The 10,222-nt window shown below is 39.7% G+C and overlaps 1 protein-coding gene across 2 annotated transcripts in view; it reads right to left on the bottom strand.

The window, feature by feature from the left end:
• Window positions 1-2,336: 2,336 nt before the first annotated feature.
• The window catches only part of Larp4b (La ribonucleoprotein 4B), a 56,810-nt gene continuing 48,924 nt past the window's right edge, over window positions 2,337-10,222 (bottom strand). For both annotated transcript variants that reach the window (XM_010615735.3, XM_010615737.1), the window contains 4 exons: window positions 8,517-8,681; window positions 5,362-5,483; window positions 5,165-5,273; window positions 2,337-3,404 (listed from right to left, as the gene is read on the bottom strand). In XM_010615735.3, the coding sequence (XP_010614037.1) occupies window positions 3,114-3,404; window positions 5,165-5,273; window positions 5,362-5,483; window positions 8,517-8,681 (687 nt within the window). In that variant the 3' untranslated portion in view covers window positions 2,337-3,113. The remainder of the gene's footprint in view (window positions 3,405-5,164; window positions 5,274-5,361; window positions 5,484-8,516; window positions 8,682-10,222) is intronic.

Here is a 10,222-nt window from a genome sequence, read left to right as displayed (position 1 = left end):
ACTTGCGAAACCTGGTAAAAAAAAAAAAAAAAATTTTTTTTTTTTTTTTTTTTTTTTTTTTTTTGCCACTCAGTTGCGGCAACCAGTGATGCAGTGACAGGAGGGACGGATCAGACACATCATGACACCAACTCTTAGAGAGCAACTACTCAAATTCATGTCTGGTGACTTGGGCCAGATTCTTATTCCTATATTTCCAAATGATAAGCATCATTACACAATTTTACAAGTTAAAAATGTCATTTGTGACTGCTGTATCTCTAAATTGATAAATTGAGATACTGCTGAAAGGAATGAGTAAACTTTCTTTAAAAAAAAAGTCTGAAAGCCACACGTCATTAGCTTATGTGACACAGCAACAGTCTGCGTGCGCCCTCACAGCTTCCTGTTGTGATAACTCCTGCTTTTTTTTCTGTGTGGAAACTCTTGAAAGTAATTAAAATTTTTTTGTTGGTTTTGACATTGTGTAGCTATTTGGCATATCATCTTTGCTTAATTAAAAAGAGTGCTTTAAAATCACATCTGAGCAAGGTTTCAGCTCTCGCTGCCAGTCTGTCACTGGCTGAGCAGTGACTACAGTGCATTGACCTCGTCCAGATGGCAGCAGGGCCCCAGCGCAGCACCTCCTCTGACGACTGGTACTCCTCGTGCCCACCTGCTCTCCCGCGTGCAGTGTTGAGCTTGACACTTTCGGCCAACAAAGTGAGCATCTACAGCTGGCTCTAACTGCAAACACTTTACGCTGCAATGCTCTCGCCTTAGGGAAAGGATTGCTTGTTATTAAAAGCCAAGGATTCACCCTGTAGGGTTGGGACTTGGGGATGAGATCAGTTGAGAAAGCCCTGGCCCCTCCTCCAGGAAAACGTGCAACAAAGGACCCTGGGTCCTCAGAGCTTGCCTTTCCAGCTTTTAGAGTATCTGTTAATTTAAGAAATCAATTCTCTTTTTGTTTCAGAGATCTGGCGCTTATACAGAAATTAATTCCACGTTCCTTAAGAGGCATTTGAATCATATTAGCATTATGTATATTTTTGTGTACTTGAATAATGACAATTGCTCTGATGGAAATGGTCAAATATATCAGGCATGTATATTTTCCTCTGGCAGGACAAATCAGTTAGAGACATGTGATTTTAATTAGTAGATTATTTTTTACTTTCACTTGAAGATCCTGCCAGTTTCTACTTTTTATATTATGCTTCAAAACCCTTTCTCATTAGGTATGATTAGTATGTATTTCTATGCTTTTAAGTATGAAAACATCTGAAGGCTTTTAATAAGACTTTCCATTTCCCTTGTGCAGCAGAGGCAGAATCAGTTCAACACACCAGTATGAGGAAAAAAAAAAAAAACCTCAACAAATTAAAATAATATTCAAACCACAACATTTAGTTTATCTACATCCAGCTCAACAGCAACACTTATAATATATCAATAATTTTTATCAGATTTTTCTCTGTAGGGTACCTTTTAATATGTTCTGATTATTTACAAATGTACAGGCAAAGCACACTCCCAAGTGCACATATTTAATACAGTATTGACTATTTGCATTTACAGGCTTTTTCAACAATCTGAAAAAAGATCAACTGTTGAAGATCTTTAAGTATATTACAAAAACTACTGCTAGTTCTTGCACTACAGTATGCTTACTCAGCAAAACTAACGTCAAAAGATCCACACAGTAACTGAGTAACTCTGATCCACTCCTGCCAACCCAGGGGCCAGTCTCCATGAGCTCTAAGCTGTCTTATACAAAAGTTAAGGCAAAGTCATTTTCAAGTTTAAATAAAATTCAAGTCTTTAAATATTGGATGGAAATATTGAAAAAAAAAAAAAAACTCAGTCTTGTTAACATTTTGCGGAATAACCTGTATGGTTACATTTAGCAGGAAATATTTTCATGTCTGTTGCTTAGAATACTTAAAAGAAAAATTTTTAGGCATTTTAAAACAAAATAATTTATATTTATTATAAACTTGCTAACTTTAGTGCATCCTTGTTCTTCAGAAGCATAGCACTTCTAGAAGTGAATCAATGAGACCCTCGTCTTGGAGGTAAAAAGAGCGGGAATTTCTGTCCACCAGCCAAAGAGGGAGAAAAACCACAAACACCATTGTCTCATGGTTGCATACTTGAAATTCATGTGCTGATGCAGAGGTACAGGAAGACTCCACACGGAGCTAACTAGGACGTGAACTCTCTCTGAGAGCTGGGATGGGGCGGGGGTGGGGGACATGGACAGAAATGTGCTGAAGTAGACACACCAGGCTGGGAGCCAGGCAGCCTGCTTGCAGGGATCAAAACAACATTGTCACGTTGTGGCCTAACTTTGCTTGGTAAAATGTCAATGGGAAACAAAGTTTATACTTTCATTTACGTTCTATTCACAATGTGCTTTGAATTTATTTTACATAATAGCCACTTAAAACTGGAGTGAGAAGCTGGTTACTTGCTTGCAGTACATCAAAACTCAAAAGGTATTTGATCTTTCCAGGGCTCACTCTCCACAGGTGCATTCTGCCCATCGGGATCAATAAATGACTATTTATATGTAAGCCCTGCTAAAGGCTTACATGAGAATGTAGCTCTTATGCCAGTGTGTCGGCACCCTGACATTACCAGTCACTTCTTGTGGAAGGCTGGGCTGCCCTGTCAGCACCATCAGCCCTCACCCAACTGTGGGGACACCTACAGAAATGCGCCTGCAGACCTGTTATTAAAACAAAACAAAAAAAAAGTAACATAGTTCTTTTAATTTAGAAAAACTCAGCATGTATAGCTTGCATTCTGAGCCAAATAGAAGCTTAATAAAAAATATCAATTTGTTAGGATAAATGCATTTTCAATCCTGAAAAAAAAAAAATCAGACTTATGTATCACCTCCAGTTAAGCACCAACCTAAAATAAGGTTTATATTAATTAAATCCTGAAAAATACATTTTTCTCAAGAGGGGGACAATCTGACTCACAGAAAAATAACTTGCAGCATCCCATGGGCCTCACAAACACTGCAAGCTCCTAACCAGCAACTCATTCTCGTACTGACTGAGTGGGACGAGTTTGTCTGTGGTTAATACAGCTCTTCGCAACCCCTCCCAGGCATACGGTTTTCACTGAGGAGACTTTGGGGGAGTGTTCTGTTCTCTGCTGAGACGCTTCCCGAGAGCTGGGGGCGAGGGTCGGCGCCCAGGTTGCCTCCTCTGGTCTTTGGGGGCTGCAGGAGTGGACTTGAGGGTAGGGGGCTCCTTGTATCTCTCCATGGGCTCAGCAAGCTTCTTTTCCTCCTTCCCACCACAACTGACAGTGTTTGGCTTTTGTTCTTTTTGTGGTTGCAATGGGGAGGAAGGAGGCTCTTTACTCGTTCTCTGACAAATTTCTGCATAACTGGGCTTTCGCAGTTCCTGGAAGCAGATAAACATGGGATTACATGCACAAATGATGTCTCCAGGAGCGACATGGGAAATTAAGGCAAAACTGAGCAAAGCTCCAACACTGAGTAAATTTCTATCTTCACAGAGGTTTTTACTTTTAAAAGTTCATAAAATCAATGATACGGCCTCTCTGTAATGCGACTTTCCCACCAGGGCACTCTAGAAATAGTTCTTAAAAATGGCTAAAGGTAGAAAAGATACAGTAATGAGGTGCCAATGGAACTCTGCTTTTAAGTGCTCTTGGACAACATGGAAGCCACCCCCACACCTCCCTGAACTGCCCTGCAATGCAATGCTCCCAGAATGACAAACAATGCTTTCTCTTGTTCTACTTCCTTCAACACAAAACAGTGGAGCTCCCCAAGGTGCTCACTAGGAGGAAAAAGCAACGAGTTCCTAAGAATTTTTTTAAAAAGCACTTTTCAAACTATAGAGGATTGAAGTGTGTGCTTAAAAACCATGAAGACAAAACTTCAAAATAAAGTGTAACAGGGTTTCAGGTACATGGAGCTAACAGCAGAAGACAAAAAAAATATTTGTAGACAATAATTTACACAAGAGAATCTTAATTTAGACTCAACCCGGTGGGCTAAATAAAGCTTACCTCCCAAATCTTAACAGTAACAGTTCTCCCAAGATCAAATTGAAGATGATACAAATCAGAGCCAGAGAAGCTGCATTCACCAAAGACAGAAACCACCACCCAGGAAGAACCCCTGGGATTCAGATCCACTGGACTCACAGGGTAGGAGGCTACCCATCTTGTTCCTTCTAGCTGTTCTGCTTAATTTCATGTTAAACAAATGACACAAGCTTAGAATAAATGCTGAACTGATCACAATTCTATGGAAAAACAGGAGTTGGGATTTTATTACTAACTAAGAAATTATCATTTACGTGGGTTTGATTACAGAAAAACTAATAAAGTATTCTCTAAATAATGAAAAAAAGCGTAAGATACAACAAGAGCAAGAAACAATTTAAATATGTTACAGGACGATTTTCATCTTCAGAATTAAGGACTATTTTAATCTTACATCATTGCCTTTTCTCTTTTACTTTCCTTTTTAGTTTTATTTTAGGATTCCCTATTTTTAATGTTCATACAGAGATTTCTTTAACTGAAATACTGAATAGTTTCTCTGGTGTGAAAAACTATAATAGTACACAGGATCCTAATGAGATAATTAATAATGTGAAATAGGAGGTAAAGGGCTAAAGGTGTAGGGAAAGTGGGAAGGGTGGGGGAAAGGGAATAAGGGAGAGGAAAAAAATATGAGAAACTGAAAAAATGGAAATAAAGTGTTTGTAAATGGAGAGGGGAGGAGGGGGTGAAGGGAGGGCAGGGACAAGGGGAAAAATGAGAATCAAGACCTATTATGTAAAGGTACAGGATCCCAATAATGAATGTAACTATATTGTACACCTAGATTGTACCAATAAATTCAATAAAAAGAAAAAAAAAAACAAAAAAACAAAAAACAAACTATCAACTCACATCAAAATAGAAGGTTGTGGTAAAGCAAAAGGACCAGAATGGAGGAAAATCACTAGCAAATATTCAAGATATTACATACAGAATATATAATATACAGATAAAACTCAGATCCCATCAAATTAGATTTGAATTAAAAAAAAAAAAAAAAGAGCTAATGCAGCAGATAGCCTTGTGTCTTTTTACCACGTCAGAGCCTCAGTGACTGCTGCAGAGGCAGGTGCAAGGTACTTACCGTGGTAGCTCCATTCACCTGCACTGATTTACATGTGGTTGTAGTAAGGGAAGAAGGGAGTCTGTCCACACTATGGGTTTCCTTCTGTTTTTCCACCACCTTGGGATCCCTGTAAAAGTGCCACCCAGTGTGAGAATCTTATGCAAATTAGAGGTCAAATTTTCAAACAGGAGTGTTGGTAGAACATTAGTACTTACTCAGGTACATGGGCTGGGGAAGGGGGTCGTTCATATGTTGCTGATACAGCACAGGAAGCCGGCACTGAGGACTCTCCTGGGACTGCAGGAATAGTGTTTGTACTTGCATCTGCATTAAGACTCTGAAAATCATAAGGTAATAATTTATGATGGGGTAAAGAAAGAAGCACTTGCCAAGTTTTTGCCAAAGAAGGTAAGGATATAACCAATACAGATATAGAAAGCTCAAATAGATCTGCAGAGCTCTCTTGTCACCCGTTCTGACTGGGGAGATTCACTTGAGATTTGGGCAGCCCGAAGGACAGTCACGGAAAACGTTTGAACATTCCTTTATTCTCAGTCCTCAGGCCCCTACCCGAAGTATTCCTGCAGCAGTCCTCAGCTGCTTAGTCTCCAGCCAGCCCTCACGGCAGTCTACATTTATACCAAAAGTGGCCATGTGCCAGTCATGACCTTGGCTGTATGTTATTTACACAGACAAGAATGAGGTGTGCCTGCCCTGAAATCTTGCTGACTTGGGACTTAAATATTCACCCCCTGCTTGAACCAAAATGTAGCCATTTTAGGGTTCATTTCTTTCCCTACAAGAGTCTACTTCCCATCTCCTGGTAGGTACTCAGAAGGGTGGACTCGATCAGTGCTGAATAGATCTACGTGTCCATCCTACTCCAGGACAGTAACAGCCCACTGAAAACTGCTAAGCCACAGCAGGAACACATAGTAGACAGTCTTCTCTAGCAAAAATGTCCAAAGATTCTAAGTCTTTCCTTTTTCCTCTGAGCATTACAGAATTAAGCTTATCATTGCTTCTCGGCCTTTTGGCTAAGATGAAGTGCAGACTTAGGCTTATGTCCTGGGGTTTCTCTTCTGCATTGCCATTATAATTATTTGCAAGCTTGTTTTCTCAACTGCCAAACACATCTAATTCACCTGGAACTTCAGACCTTGCCACATCCTGGCATGTAACAAACACTCAAGAAACAACTAGATGTGGAGTTCCTAACATAGTTCAAGATGACTCATTCTTGTAATTAAAACAATAAACTGGTAACTCCACACCTACATAAATTTGAGTAACTGTGCTGGTGGTGGGTATTAATAGGAGTTCTTACCTGAATTCACAAACAGCCCTTAAAAGCAGGTGTATTAATGCTTCCAATTTAACTGGTGAGGAAAGGAGGGCAGAGAGTATTCAAGTGAATTTGCCCTTGGTCACAAAGCAAAAACTGAATTAATCCAGATTTTTACACTCCAGCCATTGACTTCCTATGTCTCATAACTATTTCACAAAGGTTCCATCTTATTCATATTGTACGTAAATGCCATACTTGTTATGAGTTTAAGTGTAAAAGGACAATCTTTTCTGAAAATGCCTTCTTGTTCCAAGTAGATTTTAAAAGTTCAGAAGTGAAATAAAGTGGTGAATTGGAACTAGCACTCTGGAAGGGAACAACACAATTTATACTCTTGCTCTTTATTAGAGGTTAACCACAGATTTTGAGGCCTTTCCAGCCTGAGAACCAGAATCTTTTATAAGCTGAGCGACACTGGTTTAGCAGAACTACAGAGAAGGCAAAAGCTTTCTTTTTGTAAAAGTGCACTGATATTCAGATATGTTCCATCCTGATGCTACTTATATACATATACATTACCGCACTGTGTGAGGAGTCAAGAGAGTGACCATCACAGGCCTCACGTCACTAAGGGCGGGCACCCTACAGCTCTACAACCAAGTGTCCAGGAAGAAGCGTCTGTAGATCTGCCACTAAGCAGCAACGATGCAGATGATGAAACTAAGCCATGGAGTTAGGCTTAGCCTTTTTTAAAACTAGCAATTCTTCAAAAGAAATTTTACACAGAAACTCAAAATGTACAAAACTATTGTTTCTGAAGCCAGGGAAAAGCCTGCCTCTTGTCTTAACTATCACCAAGGGGATTTGAAATTTGAAAACTAGAATTCATGACTGTTAAAGTGTAGTAACTCTCTAACACCACACTATAAGATGGAAATAACTCCAAAATTATTGCATGGAAATTTAAGACTTAGAATAATTTATAAGACATGCCAAATCTAACATGTAACCATTACTGGAAAAATACAGCATCGTCAATGCTCACACCCCCAAGACTAAAAAATTAGGAGCAATTACCACTAACCAATATGAAAAGGACTGAACATATCACCTAACCTAGTCTCAAGATAATGCAGCAAGATCTAACTTAAATTGCTCTGAGAACTACCATACCTAGTACAGCAGTACTGAACTTGGGCGGTGAAACAGTACCTCTTCCCCAAATTCAAAGAACATGGACATCCTGATTCTACAGATCTGGGAACAGTACAAAGGATGTTGGTTTATACTGGAAGAATCATGGATGATTCTGATGCAGTGGTACAGTTAAGAACTACAGCACAGAATAAGGAATATCTATAATCAGCACTGTTCCACAAGCTCTCCTGGGGATACTTACGCCTCATTAATTACTGGGCAGAAAGTCATTTCTTTGTACTTTCCTAGAGCCTTCAAACACTGATCACAGCAGTGGGATAAACCCTAGTTTGCACTCACTAGCTATATTAGAGTGCAGAAGGAATGAACAATGGGAAGCGATGTCCCTTGCCTTAAGCAGCCCCTGCTGATTCCTGGGACGAGGACCACCATACTATGAACATCCTGGGTGACAGCCTACAAAGTCCACCCAATGCCACTACATTACAGTGAAGTGACTCCAGGACTCTTACTACTTATCTCATGTTGATCACTAAAAATTTTATTACTTCCAGTGTAATCCAGATTTCCTTTTTCATTCTGCTGTGAAATAGAGGAGATCTGGATGACAATGACAATGCAATCTGAGCCAGGCGTGGTGGTGCATGCCTGTAATCCCAGCACTTGGGAGGCTGAGGCAGGAGGATCGCTGTGAGTTTGAGACCAGCCTGGCTAAGAGTGTACACAGTACACAATGGTGCAGGTTTCAGCTCTGCTCTCAGCAGACGGAGAGTTTTACCACTCCATAAACCTTACCATTTCATATCTGTGTGCCCCTTGCAAACTACTTAACCCTCCAAACCTCTTATAAGTATTCAAAGTCCCTGGTCAAAATAAGAGTTTAGTAAATGTCAGCAACTGTTAGAATTGTAATATAAATCTTACTCTTTCTTTTGATGATCCTACTATCAAGCTAGAAAGCCTGTTTTCAAACAAGTCTTCTGTCTTCAAATTGCCTGCAGCTCCAGGTAACGGGGGGAAGTTGGACAGCCCCAGTTCGAAGCTCGGTGATGGAGGCTTTGGTGGTGTTGGAGACTGAGTCTGGCTGCTCTGCAACAAAACGAGTGCCCATAAAGTCACACAGGTGTGAAGAGACAAAGCACAGATAAAGCAAAGAACCACCTGATTCGCACAGCAGCTTGAAAAAAGTCTGGAAACAAAGGCCCAACAGTCTACTTGACTTGCAAGAGCCAACATCTCTCAGAATCTCTAATTTCTGCTGAAAGGATCATCCCTATGTGAGGAGACTCTAGAAAATATGTGAGAACTCAAGCGAGATCAGGTGAAAAGAAAAGAAAAGAAAAGAAAAGAAAAGAAAAGAAAAGAAAAGAAAAGAAAAGAAAAGAAAAAAGGATCCACACTGATCAAAATCCCATTCTTTTGGGCATCCTTGTCCATTTCCTGACTTTAAAGTGGTATAGGTGTCTGATGTTACCTTAACTTTTCCCAGCTGTGTGCCCTCAAAATTACGCTTGCGCTTATTAAGCCCCTGGCACTTGTATGCTCCAATCCACCGTATCACTAAGTTATACACAAACACTATAACCTCAAATTTAGTTTTAGAAGCTCTCTTTAAAAGATCTGCATGTGTCTGAGGTGAATACAGCCTTTCAGAAGGAGATAGCAATCACAAAAAATTTACCAAATTGTTTTTTTAAGGAGAAAGGAGATAAGCAATATGCTGGAATTGGAAAATGATAGCACCCACAGGTGGAACTTGATTTTGAAGGTACTCTTTTGTATGTTTTAGGACTCCAATGCTTTTGGGGTCAGGTATGAAAGCTGCTACTAGCTGAGTCCAAATGCTCACAAACTTGTTGTCAGTCTATAAATTTTTGAGCTCACTTAGGTACAACAGTACTATTCTCTATTAAAAAAATGTAACATCTGTGTCATTTTCCTGGAACTTCTAAATCTGTGGTGGTGAACCTATGGCATGTGTATAGCAGTGGGATGTTTATCATTAAAAGCTCTAAAAGTTTCACCACCACTGTTTTAAGAGGTTTGTAAGTACAAAAACAAGAAAAAACAAAAATTACTCAGAAATGATAGTGGGATTGTTTCCTGGCAGGCATCACAATGTGACATGTCATAATGGACATATAGGCCACAACCTTGCTATTCTAGATCATCACAGGAATTCGCTAATTGCAAATGGAATGAACCATTAGAAACTGCCTTATCAAGGAGCCAAAATTAGACTAGACTGACTTTGGTAAAAAGAGAATTTCTGAGTTCTAAACAGAGAGAATGCACCTTTGTGATGAGATGGCTTGGAGGCTGAACTGAGAATTTTCTCAAGGTTTTTTCCAGGTATCCAAGTATGGAATCCTATACCTGCGAGTCCACTGGGTAACTTCTTTAAAGACACCACCGGGTGTCTTTACACATACTGCCAATTTTGGCACAATAATTTACCAGTTGTGTTGAAAAGTCCCAGCCTTTCAATTAGGCCAGAACAAATATTTTCCTTAAGAGAAACTGCTTCAGGGCCAGCGATTTAACGCAGTAGTTCTACTGCCTGCCTCACAAGCACAAGGTTCCAAGTTCAATCCCCAGTACCAAAAGAAAAAAAAAAAAAAAAAAAGAAA

This window comes from Fukomys damarensis, unplaced genomic scaffold, assembly GCF_012274545.1.
Source record: "Fukomys damarensis isolate Sample0158 unplaced genomic scaffold, DMR_v1.0_HiC HiC_scaffold_10, whole genome shotgun sequence".
NCBI lineage: Eukaryota > Metazoa > Chordata > Mammalia > Rodentia > Bathyergidae > Fukomys > Fukomys damarensis.
Note: the sequence above shows the minus strand (reverse complement) of the source record. Positions and strands in the feature narration are given on the sequence as shown.